We start from the raw sequence: 24,162 nt of genomic DNA, 5'->3' as shown, positions 1-24,162 counted from the left end.
TTATTTCACATACTTACATAACACTCAGAGTTATTTCTCATTCAGTGTCAGAAGCTTCAAGCGTCATTGTCTATGTCTTCTTCAGACTCAACAACATCATGACTGCAGAGTGAATGCTGCACCCTCTGTTAGAGGTAGAGTCTCTGGTTGACCGCCGCCTTCCTTGAGATCATCCATCCATTATCTATACACCTTCATCTTCACTAGGGTCGTGGGGGGGCTGGAGCCTATCCCAGCTGACTCAGGGTGAAGGCAAGGAACACCTGGACAGGTATCTAGTCTTATCACAGGGCTACAGTTAGAGACAGACAACCACGCACGATCACACCTATGGAAAATTTAGTCACCAATTAATCTCAACATGTTTTTGGACTGGGAGGAAGCCAGAGAGATCCTGGTGTCCTCACCGAAATGCGAACCAGCGACCTTCTAGCTGCGAGGCAATGAGCCACCTTGCAGCTCTCCTTGAGAACATGTCTTGAGAACATGCCTCCTTGGTGGCTTCTGTGTCAAGAAAGATGTCCATGTACGCATCCATGTCCCCTGCACAAAACATGTCCAGAAAACTTGTGCAGGGGACGTGGATGAGTACACGGACATCTTCTCCAGCTCCAAGAAGAATGGGGTCATGTGCATCTGGGCCTGTGGAATCTGTAAAGGCATTACACGTGCAGAAACTGCAGTCATGATGTTGTTGAGTCTGAAGGAGACACAGACAATGACTCTTTAAGCTTCTGACATTGTAAATGAGAAATAACTCTGTGTATTATACACCGCTCAAAAAATAAAGGGAACACCTAAACAACACAATGTAACTCCAAGTCAAACACACTTCCACGAAATCAACCTGTCCAGTTAGGAAGCAACACTGATTGTGAATCAATTTCACCTGCTGTTGTGCAAATAGAACAGACAACAGGTGGAAATGAGAGGCAGTTAGCAAGACAACCCCTATAAAGGAGTGGTTCTGCAGGTGGTGACAACCGACCATGTCTCTGTTCTCATCCTTTCTGGCTAATGTTTTGGTCACTTTTGCATTTTGTCAGTGCTCTCAGCCCTAGAGGTAGCATGAGGCGCTGTCTACAACCCACAGAAGTTGCTCAGGTAGTGCAGTTCATCCAGGATGGCACACCAATGGGAGCTGTGGCAAGCACTGTCAGAGCCCTGCAGAATGACCTCCAGCAGGCCACCAATATGCATGTTTCTGCTCAGACTGTCAGAAACAGACTCCATGAGGGTGGTATGAGGGCCCCACGTCTACCAGTGGGACTTGTGCTTACAGCTCAACACCGTGCAGGAAGATTGGCATTTGTCAGAGAACACCAAGGTTGGCAGGTTGGCAGATTGGCCATTGGCGCCTTGTGCTCTTCACGGATGTGAGCAGGTTCACACTGAGCACATGTGACAGACGTGACAGAATCTGGAGATGCTGTGGAGAACTTTCTGCTGCCTGCAGCATCCTCCAGCATGACCGGTTTGGCAGTGTGTCAGTAATGGTGTGGGGAGGCATTTCTCTGGAGGGCCGCACAGCCCTCCATGAGCTAGCCAGAGGTACCCTGACTGCCATCAGGTACCGGGATGAGATGCTCAGACCCATTGTGAGACCATATGCTGGCACCAGTGGGCCCTGGGTTCCTTCTGATGCATGACAATGCTAGGCCTCATGTGGCTGAAGTGTGTCAGCAGTTCCTGCATGATGAAGGCATTGATGCTATGGACTGGCCTGCCCATTCCCCAGACCTGAATCCAACTGAGCACATCTGGGACATTCTGTCTCGTTCCATCCACCAATGCCACGTTGCACCACAGACTGTCCAGGAGTTGACTGATGCTTTAATCCAGGTCTGGGAGGAGATCCCTCAGGAGAACATCCTGCCTCATCAGGAGCATGCCCAGACGTTGTAGGGAGGTCATACAGGCACGTGGAGGCCACACACACACTAATGAGCCTCATTTTGACTTGTCTTGAGGAATTTCCACTGAAGTTGGATCAGCATGTAATGTGATTTTCCACTTTTATTTTAAGTCTGATTCCAAATCCAGACGTCCATGGGATAATAATTTTGATTTACATTGATCATTTTTATGTTATTTTGGTCTCAACGCATTCCACTATGTAAATAATGAAGTTTTTCAACTGGAATATTTCATTCATTGAGATCTAGGATGTGTTATTTTAGTGTTCCCTTTATTTTTTTGAGCAGTGTGTAAGTATGTCATATAAAAGCTACTGTGAATGTAAATGTAAAAGTGAGTGTGGCCTTTTTCAACAATGGAGTATTTGTGGTGAAATATAAATGCTAACAATCATCTCAGAATCAAGAAATAACCCTGATTTGACCCCTCATAAGTTACTGAAGGCCCGATTATCAAAAAATCGATTTTTCGACATTTATCGAGACCTTAACTTGAGCAGGTTTTTCATGGTTTCCCACAGGAGTTGAACTTCAACATTTTAAAGCATGTTATTACACACCTGTAAAAACATATTGGTGAAGAAATTGTTTGGTAACAATTTAGTTGGCAGATTTTGATATGTTTCCCTTACTATGGATGAAGATCTGACCATAGTTTATGACAACATTTTTTACATAAATGCATGTAAGGGGTTCACTTTCCACAGTACAAGAAATTAACATATTTTAGCATTTTCTGCTAATACATCTGATGTGCTGTTGGACATCCATTAAAAAGTAACTGAAGAATCCACTGTCAGTAGAAGTGTTTTTCAAAGATGTGTTTTTTTTTGTTTTGTTTTTTTTTTACAAGTTATTGCTGGAGCTGCCTTACCACCACGCACAATTCACATTCCAATTTTTTCATTTCCAATTGTTTCTTAATTTGCATATTGAACAGTAATAGCATGTAGTGTTGTGTACAGCATCAGTTTTCCAGTGGTGAGAGCAATGACGAACACTGCAATGGTGTTGTGCATCACTTACATTTAACACCACACATTTATCCCAGCAATAATTGTGTGATGCTGACCTTTCAATAGTTGTGTCATTTAAAAATACACTGAACAAAAATATAAATGCCCCATGTCAAATGTAGTTGCCATGTGGAGTTAACAACTGTAAATGAGCATTTGCTGACATTTTATTGTAAGTAATATTTCTCTTGATTTGTGTATAATTTTTAACCCAACTTGCTGTCAGTGAGCATTACTCAGTGAGTTGTTTTTTCACTCAGTGCATGGGTGGGGCATGTCCAGTGGGTGATCAGACAAAATGAGCAACAGCTGGACAATCCTTGGACTGGGGACAATAAAAGGCCACCCCAAAATGTCAAATTTTGTCACAAGTCATAATGCCTCAGATGTCGCAAGTTATGCAGGAACGTGCCATTGGCATGTTGGATGCAGGGATGTCCACCAGAGCAGTAGCTGCACGGCTCAATGTCCATTATCGGACCATAGGCCGTTTAAGAGTTTGTTTCCAACAGACTGGCACAACTGCAAATCGACCTCATCCTTGTTGGCCACATGTGACCACTCCAGCAGAAGATCGCCACATCCAGCTCGTCCATCTGCAGGATCGGCTAAGACCAGCGACACACAGCTGATGAGACTATTGGTCTGCACAACAGATGCATCACACCTCAGACTGTCTGTAACTGCCTACGAGAAGCCAACTTGCATGCTCAGCACCCTCATCGTGGTCTGGATCTCACTGCTGGGCGTAGGAACCGACTCGCATGGGCGAATGCACATGTCCGATGGCCCTTGGCACGCTGGAGAAGAGTGATGTTCACGGATGAATCCAGGTTCCAGTTGTATCGTGCAGATGGAAGACAGTGTGTCTGGCGCCGTGTGGGTGAACGGTTTGCAGATACAAATGTTATGCCCAGGGTTGCTATTGGAGGTGGTGGCATTATGGTGTGGTCAGGCATCACATACGGGCATAGAACACCATTGCACTTCACTGAAGGGAACCTTAATGCACAAAGATATCGGGACGAGATTCTCACCCCAATTGTTGTGCCGTTTGTTCGTATCTGCATGGAATTCCTTCAAACAGAGGACACTGATGTTCTGGACTGGCCTGCATATTTGCCAGACATGTCACCAATAGAGCATCTTTGGGATGTTCTGGATAGGCGTGTCCGGGACCGTGTTCCAGTTCCAGGCAATGTGGGTCAGCTCTGTTTGGCACTCCAGGAGGAATGGAATAACATTCCACAGGCCACCATAGACAATCTGATCAACTCCATGCGAAGAAGATGTGTTGCTCTGAGAGACGCAGCTGGCGGACACACCAAATACTGAAAAATCATATTCCTCAACCTGACCCCTATCATGTTCAAAGGACTGTCAATCCGCTACAAATGGCCATACCACCATGTTATCAATGCCGATATGAAGATCAGTAATTACTGAAATATATTTTGAGTTTCTCTATATATTGCGTAACCCAAATGTTCATAAAACTCTTATATTTGACACGGGGTGTTTATATTTTTGTTCAGTGTACTGTAAGTATGTATCAGTTATTTTTACTGTAAATGTAACTGATTGTTTTACACAGCAGGTAATGTATATGATGAAGTATACTTTCACCACTGACCATGTATGGCCTTGATGCTCATACAGTAAGTGCCACAAGTTTCTGGACTGTGAAACTTTTTGTGATTTGGCCTCTGAACACCACTACAATAGATTTTTTTTTTAAAGCAACCAAGATGTAATTGAAGTTTAGACTGTCAACTCTAACTCAGAGGGTTTAACAAAAATAATTGCATTAATTGTTCAGGAATTATAGTCATTTTGTACATACTCCCTCCATTTTTACAGGCTCAAAAATAATTGGACACAGTGGCATGATTCTAAATATAAGGATAATTTTAAATACTTGAGTACACCATGCTCCAAATTATTATGCAAATTATATTTTTTTATTTTCCTAAGTAGTTAATGCAAATGACAGCATAATTTTCAAATCATCAACCTCCCAATGAAAACAGTATTTTTTTCAAAAATAAAAACTTAAAATGTGCTGTTCCAAATTATTACACACAACAGAGTTCCAAAATATTTTGTAGGTTGTAAAGAACTGAAAATGGTCATTTGATGAATTTGCAGCCTTGGGAAGTCATATTTACTGAAATCAAAAGCTATTTCAATCAGAAACATGTTAACAGGTTAAGTTACATTTTAATATAGAATCCCTTATTTGATAGAAGCTTCACAGTTCTTGCACCCATTGAACTTCTGAGTTTTTGGAGAGTTTCTGCTTGAATTTCTTTGCAGGATGTCAGAATAGCCTCCCAGAGCTGCTGTTTGGATGTGAACAGCCTCCCACTCTCATAGATCTTTTGCTTGAGGATGTTCCAAAGCTTCTCAATAGGATTGAGGTCAGGGGAGGATGGAGACCACACCATGAGTATCTCTCCGTTTATGCCCATAGCAGCCAATGATGCAGAGGTATTCCTTGCAGCAAGAGATGGTGTATTGTCATGCATGAAGATAATTTTGTAACGAAAAACACAGTTCTTTTTGTACCATGGAAGAGAGTGGGCAGTCAGAAACTCCACATACTTTTCAGAGGTCATGTTCACACCTTCAGGGACCCTGAAGGGGCCGACCAGCTCTCTCCCCATAATTTGACTCCGCCACCTCCTTGCTGACGTCGCAGCCTTGTTGGGACATGGTGGCTGTCCACCAACCACCCACTGCTCCATCCATTTGGACCATCCAAGGTTGCACAGCACTCATCAGTGAACAAGACTGTTTAAAAATTAGTCTTCATGTATTTCTGGGCCCACTTCAGCCGTTACTGCTTGTGATCATTGGTTAGGGGTGGCTGAATAGAAGGTTTATGCATAACTGCAAGCCTCTGGAGGATCCGACACCTTGATGTTTGTGGGACTACAGTGGTACCAGCAGCTTCAAATACCTGTTTGCTGCTTTGTAATGGCATTTTAGCAGCTGCTCTCTTAATCTGATGTATTTGTCTGGCAGAAACCTTTCCCATTGCACCTTTATCTGCATAAATCCATGTGTGCTCCGAATCAGCCACAAATCTCTTAACAGTATGGTGATCACACTTTTAAGTGTGATCACCATACTGTTAAGAGGCTGAAGTGGGCCCAGAAATACAAGAAAACAACCTCAACCTGAACATAAAAAAACAACAACAACAAAGAACTGATAATAGACTTCTGGAAAACGAAAGATGTACACACACCACTGTTCATCAATGGCGAGGAGGTGAAGAGGGTGAGAAGTTTTAAATTCTTGGGAACCCACTTCACAGAAGATCTAAAATGGATTGTCAACACCAACATGTTGGTAAAAAACAAAAAAAGGCACAGCAGCAGTTACAGAACACTCAGGGAGATCAACCTGTCCCAATACCTGCTTGTGGCCTATTACCACAGCACCATCGAGAGTATTGTGACTCATGGCATCCTGACATGGTACGGGAGTTACTCTGCAGCAGACAAAAACACTCTGCAGCAGTATAAAAGCTACACAGAACATCACCAACTCCCAATTACCAGCTCTGGACAACATCTTCACCACACGTTGCCTGCAGAAGTCACACAACATAACCCTGAAATGGTTTCTGTATCCTGGGAGATACAAACATCTGGCAGGCTGTGGGGGAGAGGGGCATTAAATATCTGCACTTCCTTCTGTAATAAAAAGTTAAGGGGGGATGGGTCAAGTACCAGGTCATGTGACTTCATGCCAGCATTAAAAACTACATTGATACGTTTCCATGAAATTCCAAAATGGCAGTCTACGTGGACAAAGACACTGGTCATGAGTTAAGTTCTGATATTCTTCATGTTTATTATATCTTGGTAGGACTTGCTTTAATAAAATATTGTTCTTTAAGGATGATTTTATGCATTGTTGTTTAAAAATAATGAAATACATTTACACAGCTTTGATAATCAGGCATTGAATGTCTGTATCCTGGGGGATACATTGTCCAGATAGGGGTATAAAAGAGAAATACTCGCTCTCAGATATACTTGTGTTTTAAGGACTACACTGTATAGTCAGTCATATAAAGCTGTGAAATACTGATTACTCTTTATTTTACTATTCAATATGTGTTACTGATTAATTCACCAGACGTTTACACTTTTTCTGGGAATTTCTTTGGGCATGTTTTATGCTGCAATAAAAAGAGTGGCGACATCTGTAGTTTTGCCACCTGATGATTCATCAGATTCAGATGAGGGAACTAGCACAGAAGATGAAGAAGATGAGTTGTCACCATTTAAGTGGTAGCTCCAGTGATGAGGCAGCGAAGGGAGAAAACCAGAGAAGGCAAGGAAGGATGTTCAGGGATTGATTAAAGCATTATTATGAATTGTTAAGTAAAAAATCCAGTGACGTTGCAGGGGTTGAAGGGGTGTTTATTTATTTATTTTTACTTTTCAATAGAGATGAGCTTTCCACAAATGTACTTTTCCAAATTCTTTGATAGGGACACCGTTGAGGTCATTGCTCACCAGACAAACTTGTATTCGTATCAGCTTATCGGAAGCAGCATCAACACCAGTGCCTCTGAAATCAAGGCATTCATTGGAATGAAGCTGATCATGGGTGTAAGTGAAAATGCCAGCTGTGGGGAACTACTGGGCAACAGATACACAATATAAAAAGGCATAGGCTTGTTTCCAGCGCTCAATACATATGTGACTCATCATCAGTTGTTCAGGTTTTTCCAACATTTTTCAAAAAGTTGTGTGCAGGATTTGAAAGAGTAGCTACTAAATTGCCTGTAACATGTTTTAAAAGTCAAAAAATGAACTATTTTTAAAAATGGAAAATTTTACATTTATACCCTAAATAGACAACATATCTCCAGGGACACAGAGTGTAAAATTGAAAATAAAGATCATATTTTGAAAATGGAAGTGTCTTATTCTAGCCTTGATACATTAAAAAACAGCAATTAATTAATTTTCCAAGAATTGTATACGTGCTTGCCCATTTAAGGTTAAAGACCCCTCCCACCCTGCCCAACACCTCTTTGAACTACTGCCATCTGGCAGAAGATACAGATCCATTAAAACCTGCACCACATGACTTCAGAACAGTTTTTACCCCATACTGAACAATGAATTACACTGATGGTGGAAGTGCAATATTTGAACATTTGACTGTCCTATTGTATTGGCCTGGGTACATTTGGTACTGATGTGAATATGTGATGTTTTAGAGTTTTGTGTGAATCCGATTGGATGTTGTTGTGTGAGTGATGTACATTGTTTTATTGTTATTGTCACCTATTCTATTTATTCTCTATTTTTTGAGTCCGTGTCCTGACTGTGCACCTTAATGTCATTGTCCACTTATGTATGACAATAAAGTGTCTTGAACATTAAACAACCTCAAACACTGACTGATCACTGCTGTTTAATGTACACAACATTCCAGTTAACATGTGTCACCAGGCACTGTGCACCTTAAATGTATTTTTTTATTTACTGCTATATCATCTCACTGATGCTGCTATATGTCAATAGCCATTCACCTTAGTTACTGCCTCTTTTTATTTATATCTATTTAAATTTTTTTTAAAGTGTTTACCTAGCAATATTTTAAAGGACCATTTTATGTTTCTATTGTCAGATATTAAACAAGTATAAAACAGTGACTGCAACGCTGCCCATGAACACGCTTAACAGTAATCACGTCATAGTCATTTCCAAGCTGCTGCACTGGTCCCCAGAGCTGATATAATCTGATTAAGTCATTCTATACACGGTAAAACAAAAGCTGTGAATTTGTCATTTGATCGCTCAGAGAAAAAGCAGGTGCTTTCTGCTTTTTCTGCCTAAAGTCCCAGACTTTGCAGCCAATGTGTGGTCAGCTGTTATGCGTAGCACTGTCACACTTGCAGAGAGGGTGTTCTTTCTGGAGGGAGCGGACACAACAGTAGGTCAGTAGTTTTCAAGGCTTCAGTTCCCGAAACAGCCTGTTCAGAACAGGGCTAAATCCAGGGGTTATACAATCATGGTGTAACGAACCAAACACCTTTTGAACTGAGAAACTGAAAGACATACTGTGAAGACATGTGAAGCTAGCATCATTTTGCTTTTTAAATAAAAGGGTGGGGGCAGGCAAAATATGGAACCTTTAAAAAAAACATCAGCAGATTACACAGAAAGCTGCTATAATGCCAGAATTTTTCATATTGTGTTAAATCAAGTTGTAGATTTTTAGCTACACGGGACTAAATCTTAAGTATACATTTAATGTATGATAATGTCCATCCATACATCCACTATCTATCCACCACTTAATCCTCACTAGGGTTGCTGGGGGGCTGGAGCCTATCCCAGCTGGCTTAGGACAAAGGCAGGGGACACCTGGACAGGTCGCCTGTCTATCGCAGGGCTACACTTAGAAACAGACAACCAAGCACACTCACATTCACACCTACGGACAATTTAGAATCACCAATTAACCTCAACATGTTTTTGGACTTGTGGGACGTCAGAGAACTTGGAGAGAACCCACACTGCATGGGGAGAACATGCAAACTCCACGCAGAAAGATCCCGGTGCCCCCACCGGGACGCGAACCAGCAACCTTCTTGCTGCGAGGCAACAGTGCTACCAACTGCACCACCTTGCAGCGTATCAAAATACTAACAGATGAAAATATTTTTTGCCATTTAGCTGAAATTTTTTGATAATTTGTCTTCACAACAAAACAGTGTTTCATTAGACATAATCATCTTGACCATTCACTTACTGGATTTTCAAGTGCTTTCAACCCTCTACAGCTTTATCAAAGGACTCAAATTGTCCTTTAAATGGAACAGCTTTCTTATGCAGTTGTGGTCCATAAATCAGTTGAAAGCCCTGGAAAAACTACAAAGTGTACCATGAGTCAAGACTTTTTATTTTGTGTTGTCAAAATACTATTTCCATGGTCAGAGTGCTCAAAATGGCATGTGTTCACTTAAGTTCTGGACAATGCAGCCACTGAGATGCCCAATTTCATCACACTTAAGTAAGTGAAAAGAATGAATGGTAATATACTGAAAAACACAGAACTTAAGATATAATGGTATATTTCAGTACATTATGCAATTTTATACAAGACTTGTAGGATTCCAGAACGATCAGCCACTTTGATCTGGTGTAAACACTAACAAGTGGAGACAAGAGTTAATGTTACTGACAGAAGGTCATTGTTGGCATTTGGAAGGACAATGTATATTTTCTGATATTGCTTCCCACAAACATAAACACACTTTTCTAGCTTTAAAGCATAGAACACAGCAATTCATGGCAACGCAGTGAAAAATATCTGGTAAAGAAAAGGACTATGACAAAGAGGTTATACAGGCTTGTAGTCCAGCTTGGACTCCAGTTTCTTTGAATCAGCCACTTTCCGCACAGCCTTCATGAAATCTTCCTGAGTGACGTACTCACGGTCAGAGCGGATGGCAAATAATCCTGCAAACACACAGGTCCACATGAACAGAGCTGCCATGGTTAACTTAGACAAAGAAATTGCAGCTAATAATGAAAATGAATGACCATCTAACCTGCTTCTGTGCACACATTTCTCAAATCAGCGCCGTTGAAACCATCCGACAGCTTGACAATAGCTTCAAAATCTGAAAGTGCACAGGCAAACAAAGGAAATTTACTGCTTAGATTCTCTCATGCTGTGTTCACAGGAATAGTGTTTCGCTTTCACGTTAGTTGCTTAAGATGTCCAATATTCAGAAATCAATGCTTTCTTATGACTGTTGGGATCATCAAAGGACTTCAGCACATCTATTTCCTTCTTAATTTAACCATAAAAACACATAGCTCTTTTTAAAAGCCCAATTCTCAATAGGGAGAAAACTCTCAAAATTTATGGTGTCAGTAAAAACCCAATGTATATAAATCCAACTCTGAATTTATTCAGAAACGGCTGTTTTACACAGCAGTATATGTGCACTTAGTATACAAAACTGACCAGCAAAGAATAAAGAGATTAGTTGTTTCACAAAGGAGCATGAAACCTGAAAAAAAATAATGCTGACATAATAAAGAAAACAAATGACATTAATACCTAACTTTTATTCATTTGAGGGAGGTAATCCTATTATTTGTAAAGAACTTTTATTCTAAACCTGCTTCATTTGCATTTAAGTAATAAGCTATCACATGAAGCTTTAGCAGACACTCTTCCAGAGCATCAGTGAGTGTGATGCTAGCATAAGGCAAAGTCCCTAAATTACTAAAATAACACCAGCACAACAGCACATCAAGTCTCAGTCATATTGTGATGACAGGATATGACAACAAATTAGAGGCAGTACAGGAGGATACATGAAGAAGAGGAAAACTCATTTTGGTATCAGTTTTGCTCACCAACCTATTTCTCCATGCTTGGTGATAGGGCTGGAATGGATCTTGAGGATGTCCAGACGAGCCTGTTCATTGGGCAGTTCGATGTCTGTGCAACATAAAAAAGGACATTAGTTTGTGCTGCGTGCAGTCTCACACAGCTGAAAAAACAGGATAAACAGCAACAAAGAAAAACCGTACGAATTTTGCGGTCCAGTCTGCCGGGCCGCAGCAAGGCGGGGTCCAAGGTGTCAGGTCTGTTTGTGGCCATGATCATCTTGACTCTGTGCAGCGTGTCAAAGCCATCCATCTGGTTTAACAGCTAACAGAACACATAAAACAAAAGTAAGATCGACTGCTTTTAATAATTTATCAACTGCAGTGACTTTAATAGTTTTATCTTATAGCAAAATTAATTAAGCTAAAAATCCCTATCAAGAAGTTTGCCCAGGTTTGCAATAATAAAGTTGGTATCCTTGTGTAGATTCTTAGTTATTCAGGTCATGGTAATCGAAGGAACTTCAGTAAAAAGCAACTGGAATTTCCTGTCAGGTTCTTGAAGACAATTCACCTCTAATCCAAGAGCCTTACTCTTACACTTAGACTGGCATCCCACAGGGTTGCTTCCTGAGTCCTCTACTCCCTGTTCACCTACAACTGCACACCTGTAAATGGTTCCAACACTATCATCAAGTTTGAAGACAGCACAACAGTGATGGGTCTCATCAACAACAATGATGAGACGGCCTTCAGGGAGGAAATTCGATACCAACAATCTGGTCCTCAACACTAACAAGACCAAAAAGCTCAATGTGGAATTCAGAAACACAGAGACTGCTCACACAACGCTAGGCAGAGTGTGTTTCCAGCGTCAAGTTTCTGGGAACCCACAGCTCTGAGGACTTCCCCTGGACCCTCAACACCTCAACCCTAATCAAGAAGGCTCACCAGCACCTGCTGTATCCATCTACTTCAAAGTTCTGACCTCTGGCATCAGCAAGGCCTTTCACAGAGCCTAGGCAAGACAACTAATATAGTGCATACTAAACATACTGACTGTTTAGGCACTTTGACATGCATGTCTACTCACAATTCCAAAACGAAGAAATCATCATTATTATTACTCATTACATCATATAAATAACGCAAAATGACACTAACATTGTTGCATATTTATGGGTGTACACAGAAAATGACAGAGGAGGCTGGTGTGACATGTTTTGTTCTTACAATAGTCTGATACACTACAGTGATTCAGTTACCTCCATCAGAGTCCTTTGGATTTCTCTGTCAGCAGAGGTTCCCTCAGAGAAACGACGGCCCCCTTCAGGTAGCATCATGCACACACAAATAACATTTAGTGACAATTCAGAGCCTTAAGTGCAGTATCTGAAACACAGTGTTCATGTAAAGCTAAAAGAGAAAAATGTCTTATTTATAAATCCTTCCAGATTTATTTTATTTATTCTGGTCTGCGTCATTAATTTTAAGTTTAAGTTTATTTTAATTGTTGTTTATTTCTCTTTGTAACTTTACTTTTTACTTTCTTTTAGCTGCATTGATACTCTAGTTTTCCTTTGCAGTAAATATAGCTCTCACTCTAATAAAATGGCATGTCTTCAATGTGCAGTATAGCAATATTGGAAAAGTAAAATAAATACTAAACATAATTTACAAAACCCCAGGATGAACAAAGCAAGTGCTTCACATAGCTCACCAATGGCATCTATCTCATCCATAAAGATGATGCAAGGCTGGTGGTCTCTGGCATAATTGAACATCTCTCGGATCAGCCTAGCACTTTCACCAATGTACTTGTCCACAATGGAGCTGGACACCACCTGCAGCACAAACACACAGATACTTCCGGCTGACTGACTGCACAGCAATGTGACTATATATCTTGATGCTTGTACTGATTCTTACCTTAAGAAAGTTACAGTCAAGCTGACTGGCTACTGCTCTGGCAAGAAGAGTCTTCCCAGTGCCTGTTTCAGAGAGAAATTATCAATACGAGATAACTGATAAAGACAATTAACTAACTACATTACATACGACCCAACTATGTGCCATGGCAGCCAAATAAAGTTTCATTTTATAAAACATTTAGGAAAGTTGGTGTTTTTAGAAACAAATAACAGTTTAACCATGTTTATGCACTGATAAATGTGACAAACAAGCATCGTTATCACTGGTATGTGATGTAGCCTTATAAAGACAGGTATAATTTCATTCATTCTAACCTGGAGGCCCGTAGAGCAGGCAGCCTTTTGGGGGGATGATCCCCACTCTCTGAAAGAGCTCAGGGTTGGTCAAAGGCAGTTCAATCACCTGTCACAAAACAGCAATGTTTTTTGACTCAATGGACAGAAAATAATAATCAAAATCATTGGTAGTCATTTTGATGCCCTTGTAATCTAAAATAGAATCCTTTCATGTCCACACTCCAAATGTCAGCTTATAAAATATATAGGAGCCTCTGGGAACTCCAGATACTACAAAGCATGCTGATGCAGCCTGCAGAAAGTGCACAACAATAATAATTGTAAAAAACCGCAACCCCCCCCCCCCAAAAAAAAAGTCTGCTTTGCATGATTATATTATTGTGGGCTTGTTATACCTCTCTCAGTTCGCGGATCTGTTCAGACAAGCCTCCAATCTCAGAGTAGGAGACGCTACCAGGATCCTCATGGGACATGTTGTACACCAGAGGGTCCACTTCCCTGGGCAGATACCTTTAAACGAACAGGACACACATGCTGACATCATACAAATACATCCTTAAAGCTGCGTATATGGTTTACTCTTTATCAAACCATGATGCATTTTCTTCATTGCAGCTTAGCTTTGAATAGACACTCAGCACCTTGTAATGCTGTTGGTGCTTATACCATAGTGTAAATACACAGCATTCCATTTGCTAACAAATGAAGTAAAAACACACTTGCCAAAGACAAAAACAATGTGGTCCACACTCCACACTCAGCCCGTGATACTGTTTACCCATATCTAAGTATTAATATTTCTAGTGATCATATCCACCCTACCTCATTATGGTGAGTGTGGTCATATCCAAAGCCACTCTGGTTCCTGGTTTCAGCTGTGATTTGTCCAACTAGGATGAAAAATATTACATATTACAATGCACATTTTATATCTAGATGGAAACTTTTCTTTTGATTTACGTTGATTTATGTATGCCTTTGCTAAATGAGTGTGCCAAACCAGATAAAATAAAAATACACTGCCATCATTGATGCAAAAACTTAAAAAACCCCAAACTGCCTAAAGTAATCTTGCCAGTTGATTTAAAACACAACCAACAATGACCTAACATTATCAGTTGCAATGCAATGTATAATATGGCACTGGCATTCCTTCTACTCATGCTCAGAGAACCTCTATTTTCAAACAGAATCTTCAGCTCGACCATTACTTACAGTCGTGAACTGTGAACTACCTTTGCCTAGTTGAGGTGAAAATGTACAAGAGACATTTAACCAAATATTAGCATTGCTGTATGTAAATTTTGGACACAGCAGATTTTGTCATTTTTCTAGAAGACCCATATTAAATCTATGAAAGATCCAAATCAAATCATTCAACTGTAATATGCAGCTGACTGCACCAAACCTCCCAACCAGGTTTTATGCCTTTATCGCATGTGTGATAGACCAATATCTGTTTAACACTTACCTGTCTACGACATCCAACCACATATCTGGGACCATTGGTGGCCTTGACAATGACTGGAAATAAAGCAAAAAACATGAGCATATTATGTCTAAGCTAAAAAAAAAAATAAATCAGGGTGTTCACAGGTTGACATTTGTTATTTGTCATTGAATGCTAAGCTTCAAAAGGTGTGGTTCTTCATAAACTTTACAGAGAGCGAATAAATAGAGAGGCTGGATGGGGAGAAACGAGGAGAGTAGAGATAAGGAAATATGTGACTAAGGTTGCAACAAATGATCATTTTAATTGTTGAATAATCTGTTGATTAATTTCAATCAATCAATTAGTTGTTTGGTCGATAAAATTCCAAAAAACGATGACGTCAATTGTTGTTTTCTAAACCCCAAAACAACGTTCTAAAAGCTCTGGTTTTGTTCATAACCCAAAGATAATTCATTTACTGTAATAGAAGAAAAAACCCCAGAAGATATTCAAATTTAAGAAGTTGTTATCTAAGGATTTAAACTTTTTGTTGACAAAAAAAACTGCACTCTGTGTGCACTACAGTAACAGGATAAAACCGACAGAAGCTACCAAAGTGCACAGGGATAATAATTTAATGAGTATTTACAAATAAGGGGACGCAATCATAAATATAGCTTTATATTCTAGTAAGATTGGCACACTTGCTGAAAGAAAACCTGTAACAACATGCACTGGTAGGTAATTGATGAGAGAAGATGAAATCAGATGTGGAATGGTGTAAAGTTTTAAGAACTTCAATTTTTTTGAGGAAGACCATAACAAATCTTTACATGCAAACTAATTAGAAGAATTAATTTCTTACTCAAAAACAGAGCATAGTAAACCATCTGAAATCAAACATTGCATTATATGCAGCTGTCTTATCTTGTTTTTTAGAAGCTGTAATGTATATGTTTCCATGACTCGAGTGCATTTTACTACATTAATGTGGTCGAAATCATTACTTAAAGTCATGATTTTGATATTTTCTTGGTTGTCAGGGCAAAAGAAACAGTTCATTCTTTGTTTTGGATCCTGATCCCCATGTTGGGAATAACTTAGACGTTGTTGTTAAAATTTCCACATCCATCAGTCCAAGAGCATTTGCCTGTCTGTCTTTGGAGATACTCAGAGATCCTACCACGACTTGTGGGGAAAAACACTCGGATTGCAGTCATTATTGCTGTTGGTGTCTGGTTTCAGTAAGGTCTGATTATTATGGACATTCATTTTGTTGCCTAATACATTTTAAATTGTAGAGCAAAGTGCGGGGAAAAAAGGTGTTTTTGGCATCCAACCCATTTTAACATGTCTATAATGTTATCAACTAATATTGATGCAGAAATGTGAAAAAATCCTTCCTTAAAACACTTCCCACATTAACAAGTACTGTTGCATGTGCATGCCTGCCAGTTAATGCTACGGTTCAGTTCAGACTTGTGCCAAGTTGACAGTCATATGGAAAGCGGAACTTTTACAGAAATGTGATTTAGGTGTGCATTCAGACATGACGCTGAAATGTTAAATTACCGTTGGATTAATGGAATGTAGTGCATGTCTGAAAGGTGCTTAATAATAACATCTGCACATCCATGATGTATCCAGCTGTCCATGTGCACATTGACATGATGAAGGCTTAGGTAACCAGAAGGGAAAGTATCCTGGGTATCAGGATTTTACAAGCAAGTTAGTACACAAGTTGCGTTTGAGTAATAACAGCAAACTGGATGTGTTCGCTTGCAGTGCATCTCTCTGTAGTCTGTCTGTCTTAGCTAGCCAGAGCATTTCTTGCTGTGTCTCTTTCTTGCTTAGCAGCCACTTCCAGGGCTGCTGTTTGCGACTTTGTGCCTGACAAAATTGAGACCTCCCGGACTCCTCTATCCAGCTAGCTGAGCTAACATGCTACCACACTGACCGAGTATTGCACTGGCACAGAAGACTCCTCCTCCCCTGGACGAGCAGGCCTGGTTCCAGCCAGCGTGAAGAGGACCCTCCCCAGGACCAACAGACGCAAGGTAGCCGGACCAAACAACATACCTGGCCGTGTTTTGAAGGACTGAGCTGAAGAGCTCACTGATGTCCTCACTGACTTTTTTTTAACATCTCCCTCAGTCAAGCTGTTGTCCCCATGTCTCCAAGCTGCAACAATAACACTAGTCCCGAAGAAGCCCCACCCATCCAGCTACAATGATGTGCACTGACTTCTATCATGACAAAATGCTTTGAGAGGCTGGTCATGTAGTATATCAAATCCATCCTCCCTCCCACGACCTGCTTCAGTTTGCATACAGGTGAAACAGGTTGATAGAGGATGCCATTTTCGCTGCTTTCCATCCAGCCCTCACCCACTTGGACTCAAAAAAGTCCTATCTGAGAATGCCATTCTTAGAATTCAGTTCAAAACACAATTTGTGTACCAAAAATCACAAAACACCTTTTTCACTCACTTTGCTCTACAGTTTCAAATCTATTAGGCTACAAAATGAAATGTCCATAATAATAAAACTTCACTAAGATAAAAACAGAGACGAACAGCTTCGATAAATGACACTGATTCAAGTTTTGTTTTTTTTCCCACCATACGACAGTAAGAGGAACTGAAGTTTGTTTTATTCCAGGTGTTTAGGACTATTCCCTCTGTAGCATCGGCCAGCAAAAGAATTGAATCAATATGAGCATCTTCAGAGAGAGAGGGAGAGTTGCATGCATTTGCCCAACTACCTGTAACTTCAATGAATCATAAATTATCCTCCACAAAGCATGGATAGTAGATCAGTCTGGGCAAGGATCCAACAGCAAGTCAGATACTCAACGTCACATCGGACAAGTTAGCTGTTATACACAGAATGCCAATTTAAATCATGCTTCCAACTCTTTAGGACTATTTCCTTTCCTTTCAATACCTTAAATACCATACAGAAGCAGAGTCCATATGAGTATCTCCAAAGACAGGAGTGTTGCATGCATTTACACAAGGAGTAACAGCTGTAACTTTATTAACTAGTTTAAATTATTACTCCTACAAAGAAACGAATGGGATCTAATAGCAAATCGCACTGTGTACTTTTCTCTCTTTAAAACAGGTGAACTCTCACACAGGGTCACAGTTTCTAACCTGCATTGGGGGAGGTATCTCTACATAAAGTGATGAGTAAAACTGGAGGAAAACTGACCTATGCCTGAATGACAGAATGCTGTCACTTTAACGAATCGATGAAGCCAGTAATGTTCCATTTCCTATGTCTGAAAAGGTCCTAAATGACCACATTAAAATCCAGTGCTATTCAAATGACATAATGCCATATTTGACAAGACAAAGATGACAACTGGCTATTGTCATGCTAGATGCTAGCAGTTAGGATCACAGCCAGGCACTTGAATGCCCATAACTCCACCATTTGTCATCTCATAAACACGTCAAACAGCCCTGGGTCTACAAGTCTAACAAGGTGATCCTGTAGAGCAAAATGTCAGCCAAACTGCACTCAAAGGAGCAGAAAGGGCTACTCTTTCTCAGGAGATTAAGATCCTTTGGTATATAGTGTTCTTTTTTATGTTGTGGTCTGTTGGGGTGGCAGCAGAACTGAGAGGAACACTATTTGGCTGGACAGGCTGGTGAAGAAGGTTGGTTCTATGCTCTGCAGGAGCTTGGACTCACTGAAGACTGTGGCTGAGAGATGCACACACAGTCCATCCTTAACAATGCCAGCCATCCTCTTCACAACATCCTGGCTAGACAGAGGAGCAGCTACAGTGAGGAGCTTATCTCTCTACGCTGCAGGACTGAGCAGTTCAGGAGATCCTTTGTCACCAAAGGCAAGAGGCACCATAACGCCTCGGTTAAGGGCAGTGGCATATCACTTGGACTGTTGGCCGCTACACTCCAATGACTCAGCTTTGCAGTTTAAACCCAATTATTTTTGGTCCACCGGGAGAACCTCTCCTATATGCGTATTGTTATTATTATTTCTACTTTTATACTGTACTTAGACTTTTTAATACTCCTTTTATTGTAAATATCAGCAACTTATTTGCACGCTACTTAACACATTATTTATTTATTTTTTTTCATAAACGACACTGTGAGGAACAAGTGGAGAAACGGCAAAAATCAAGTAGACTTTTAGGTATTTTGACTAACATCATTATACAAATCTCCATGGAGAAGACATATATAAATGGAGGATATTTTCCAATGAACTTACATTTCTCCTCAGTGAGTTGTTTGAGCACTTCTCCAACAATCTGCAAGAAGGAGATGTGGTTAGTAAAGACAAAATAAATGAACCCCTGATTCTTTCCATTCTGTTTGTCTGGACAAGTTCCTTTCTCTCTGTTCTTCCACAGAAAGTCTGAGCTAAATGTTTTACTTTAATTGTGATATAGAAAACGGATGATATATGATAAACATCTCAGATAATACAGAAGGCAACACCCCCAAGGAGAATGATATTAGCATGTCTCTGTATGCGTTTTTGTTAACAAACGCTTATACACACTTGTGAAGAGTTTGAGTTGAGTTTCCAATGACTCTTATGATTGTTAATTTAGATAGATAGATAGATAGATAGATAGATAGATAGATAGATAGATAGATAGAATCTAAAGTCCAGTTTGAAGTTTCCACAGTCTGGGATCATTTAAGGTGCTGTGTTATCTGCTGGCCTTCATGTTTTATCAAATTCAGATTTAACACAGCTGTCTAATAAGAAATTAAAGACAACTTCATATTTTTATCCAAGCTTTATGGGCATTCTGATTTCCTTTTTTAGCAGGACTTATCACCTGCCCATTATTACCAAATGGTTTGCTGACCATGATATGCATACTCACCTGACCTGAACCCTACAAAACCACATATGGGGTTTTCTCAACAGAAGATGAGAAATACATGGTTTGATGGCAGTATATCTATATATATGGCAGCATATCAGTATATATATATGTATAAATGAACACACTTTTCAGAAGTTGGACATTTCCATCATTGACTGATCTTAGGAAATACCCTCATATTTTGAGATACTGGATCTCTGAAAAACAAAAATCTAGGTAACCAAGTTAACAGGATTGGTTCCTCAAGTTTGTTACATATGAAAACCCAGAAGTAAGAGTCTGCGTACTGGAGACTGTCATCGCTACACTGCTCTCTCCAGAAGGAAACCTCAGCGATGGCAATGACTTCTCATATAGCATAAAAAACACCAAATGGACATGTTGACCAGGTAAAAAGCTGGATTTTCGCTAGAGGGGGTCTAGATAATATATATTTTAATTGGAGATAATGTTTGGCAGACTATTAAAATTGCCATTTATCTCTGTAGCTCCAAACATGAAATAATACCTGCTGCCCTATACACCCAATTACAAAGCCCACCTACCATCTCAGTGGCAATTGATTTTGTCGTCATGAATTTCCAACTAAATAACAATATCTACAACCGTAGCACAGTGGCTACTGCATCAAGCAATAAAATCAAAAAATGTGGATAATATTGCCTTGTCAGAGTTTATGTACTTTGTAAATGGTTATTGTCAGCAATTGCGAGACAAGAGTGTTCTGTAAGCTGTCTGTTAACTGCTTATAATCACGTGGATCTTCAACATTAAACTTCACCCTCCTGTTAAAGCCATTATAACCAAGAAGTGAGATCTAACTGGATACAGAAAAACAATTTGACAACATGCTTACCTGACCAACACTTTGAAGAGCCTTCAGGTCATTCTCTGATTTCTCGTATTGTTTAGTTTGTTCTCGAAGCTGTTCTCTCACTAGAAAAATAAAAAGGATTTCAAGCTTGCATTGTTTATAGCCTTAAAAAAACAATCACAACCAAGGATTCAACTGTTTTTTACAGTCAAATTGAAAAGCACGTAATGTCTGTTAATGTCAGCGATACCTGGCCAAACTTGACAACGTAAACAAATGACATGCAGTATAAAAGCGATGACTACAAGAGACGACACTACCTGACTTTTGTAACTACTTATCCCACTGAGATGCAGTCTTGTTAGTGTTGCTGTCTACTCCTCTTAAGCTAAGCTAGTACTGCTAACGATGACCGATTTACTTCCATTCATTTCTACGAAGATGCTAACTGCATGACAAAGCACTAGCTAGCAGACCAGCTAGCCGACGTTGGCTATCCAGTAACATTTTTCTGATTAAATCAAACAACATGTTTTTTCGCTACATCCGAAATGTTAAGTCAACCAGTCCATTACATTCTTTCAATCGTCCATCAACTTCTTTGTGTTCCAACAATTTCTTTCTGTAGTCTTGCAACGCTTTTTCTCTTGTGTCCGCCATGACGACCAAGTGCAGTAAATGCTGCTTCCGCCTCTTCTTCTTCTTCTTTGAGCGTTTAACGGCGGATGCGGACTAACTTAGCGCACTACCGCCACCCTCCGGATGCATTGTAAATGATCACTCTTATGGCTCAGCTTTGCAGAAAAAAGGAGTAGCATGCAAGCTACACACAAAAAAAAGAAAAAAAAGAAATTATATTCTATATCTAAGCCCTGTGTCTCGTAAGACGTCAAGTAACATTTTAATCACTTTGTGCTCTGATGGCTAAGATAATATGCCTCTCAGACTGAATGTCTCTTCTATATCCTCAATTTTCCTTTTAGCTATACTCCTCTCTCTGTCATACTTTATGCAGCTCATGAGGACATGCTCTATGTTTCAGGTACACTGCATATCTCACAATCTCCAGTGTCATGCTTGCCTATCAAGTGTAAGTATTTATTTAATCCTGTGTGCCCTGTTTAGAGCCAAGTAAGTATCACCTCTTCTCTTCAACACCTTTCTCCTTGGCATCCCAAGAAACTTGAGGACTGATGTAGTACAAGTCTCTTCCCTTATCTCCCCTATCCCATCTTTCTTGCCACAACTTCTTTACATAGCTCTTAATTAAAGACTTGGCCTCAGATTTGGCAATTTTGCACTGAATAGAAATGTTGTTTGCTCCTAAAGCCTGCTTTGCAAATTTATCTGCCTGCTTATTTCCAGTCAAACCCACATGAGCTGGTACCCAAACAAATCTCACATGAGACCCCCCATTTTGAATACTCTGAAGCAAAACCACTATTTCACACACAAAATCCTACCTTTCACTTACATTATCTGATTTGAGGTTTTCTGAAGTGAGTCTGAACATACAATTACTCTTAACGGTTTAATTTGCTCCACCCACTGCAACGCTGTAACAATTGCTATCAGTTCCGCTGAATACACTGATAAATGATCAGAAACTCTTTATGTCAAATTCTGGAATCACATATGCTATTGACACTTTCCCTGTATCTGGCTGTTTCGATCCATCTGTAAAGATTTGAACATATCTATAGAAAATATCTATATACATCATAGCCAGCTGTCCACTATTTCCCTTATAATTCTTTATTCTCTCATGTAAAGTTGTATCAGCCTCCGGAACTGGTAACAACCATAGTGGGCGTGGTGGATACGCAACAGATAGAATAGAATAGAATAGAATAGAATAGAATAGAATAGAATAGAATAGAACTTTATTGATCCCTTTGGTGCAAACCTCAGGGAAATTGTTGGACAAGATAGACTAAACTCAAAATTTGCCATGCCACCTCCCTCTATATTTCCTTGCATCCTTACTCCAAACATTTCTCTTTTACTTTTTGACTGCTCTCATGTTGGGATAAGGATATTCTTAGTTGGATGATCTTCCCTATGTCCTTTTAAATGAACATAATATGTCAATGACAATCGCAGCCGCCTCAATTCAAAAGGCATTTCACCAAGTTCAGCCTGAAGCGCACATACAGGGGAAGTTCTCATTGCTCCAGAGCAGAGCCTGAGCACAGCACTCTGAATAATGTCAAGTTTTTTTTTTTCACTCAGACTCTGAAGCAGACCCATAGGCCAGGCACCCATAATCAATAACAGACCTAATTTTACTACAAATACACATTCAGAAAATTTGTCATTGATTCTAACTTGTATCTCTCTATTGTTGAGGAAGTCCTTAATCCAATTATACATTTTACCATCTATTCCAAGCTTCCGAATTTTTATTAACACCCCATTCTTCCAAAGCATATCATATGCTTTTTCTACGTCAAAAAAGACAGCAGCAACTATTTCTTTACACACTTGGGCCTTTCTTATATCACTCTCCAACTTAATGGCTGAGTCCATAGTTGACCTTCCTTTTCTAAAGTCGCTTTGGAATGGAGAAAGTAAGTTAACATAAACTCAACTCAACTCAACATAAAAACTCATTCTCTCCACAATCATTCTCTCTATTACTTTGCCAAGGTGTGATGATAATGCAATTGGTCTATAATTGGATGCTATTGTAGGTGTCTTTACCTGGCTTTCTAACAGGAATAATTACTGCCATCTTCCAACTCCTTGGAATTTTCCCTTGTTCCCATATTTTGTTAAATAGCTCCAACAGAGTGCTAAGAGCTACATTATTGAGGTGATTTAACATTGCATAGCTTATTCTGTCTTTCCCTGGAGCCGTAACTTTTGCTTTTTTGATGGCCTTTTTCAACTCACTTAAAGAAAACACAACATTCAAACTGTCATTCTCATCGTCTACATTTTCTAATAGATACTGATACTGACTTTTTGTTGCATCTCTTTTCAGTCTTTCCTCATGAGTCAAGTTGAGACTACTATGAACTTAAACTAGACTTCTAACCATTAGTGTTGCTTTAGTCTCATCTTTCACTGCTACAGACTCACCATTTTGAGAACTGGATAGTTCCAGGATTGTTGTACCCCATTCATTTTTTTTAACAACTCTCCACACATCATTTATAGACGTTTGTCTACCTATAGTGTTGCAGTATTTCTGCCAATACTCCTTTTTGACTTTCCTGACTATTTTCCTTACATTAGCTTGCTCTCTCTTGTATTCCACAAACTTATGAAAGTTCAAACAATTCTTAAAATCTTTAAAGGCTTTGTTCCTGCTATTCACTGCTTGCGTACAATCATCTGTCCACCAAGGGACCAGCTTCCACCTTTTTCCTCCTGATCTTGACTCCACAATAAAAGCTTTTGCTGCATCAACAATAGCTACACTAACATTTTCACTGAATAACTCAACATCATCACTTATCTCAACTTGTCTCATGTTTCGATCACTTATA

At 39.8% G+C, this 24,162-nt stretch overlaps 1 protein-coding gene across 1 annotated transcript; it reads right to left on the bottom strand.

Moving 5' to 3' along the window:
* Positions 1-9,850: 9,850 nt before the first annotated feature.
* Positions 9,851-21,356, bottom strand: psmc6 (proteasome 26S subunit, ATPase 6). Its single transcript, XM_008279507.1, has 14 exons — positions 21,244-21,356; positions 20,711-20,790; positions 19,224-19,263; positions 15,016-15,068; positions 14,367-14,434; positions 13,940-14,054; positions 13,563-13,650; positions 13,246-13,307; positions 13,037-13,160; positions 12,582-12,643; positions 11,521-11,641; positions 11,348-11,428; positions 10,524-10,595; positions 9,851-10,431 (listed from the first exon to the last, which is right to left on the bottom strand). The coding sequence occupies exons 1-14, from the start codon at positions 21,326-21,328 to the stop codon at positions 10,313-10,315; spliced, it is 1,170 nt and encodes a 389-aa protein (XP_008277729.1). The 5' UTR covers positions 21,329-21,356; the 3' UTR covers positions 9,851-10,312.
* Positions 21,357-24,162: the final 2,806 nt, after the last annotated feature.

The sequence above is a fragment of the Stegastes partitus genome, unplaced genomic scaffold (genome assembly GCF_000690725.1).
Source record: "Stegastes partitus isolate 25-593 unplaced genomic scaffold, Stegastes_partitus-1.0.2 Scaffold161, whole genome shotgun sequence".
Taxonomy (NCBI): domain Eukaryota; kingdom Metazoa; phylum Chordata; class Actinopteri; family Pomacentridae; genus Stegastes; species Stegastes partitus.
This window is presented reverse-complemented; position numbering and strand designations above follow the sequence as displayed.

Excerpts from the sequence above, each read along its gene's own strand:
- psmc6 (XM_008279507.1), bottom strand. The coding sequence starts at position 21,328 with ATGGCGGACACAAGAGAAAAAGCGTTGCAAGACTACAGAAAGAAATTG. Across the intron at positions 10,596-11,347 it reads CACCAAGCATGGAGAAATAG|ATTTTGAAGCTATTGTCAAG; the intron begins GTTGGTGAGCAA and ends GTGCACTTTCAG. Across the intron at positions 10,432-10,523 it reads AAATGTGTGCACAGAAGCAG|GATTATTTGCCATCCGCTCT; the intron begins GTTAGATGGTCA and ends GTGTGTTTGCAG.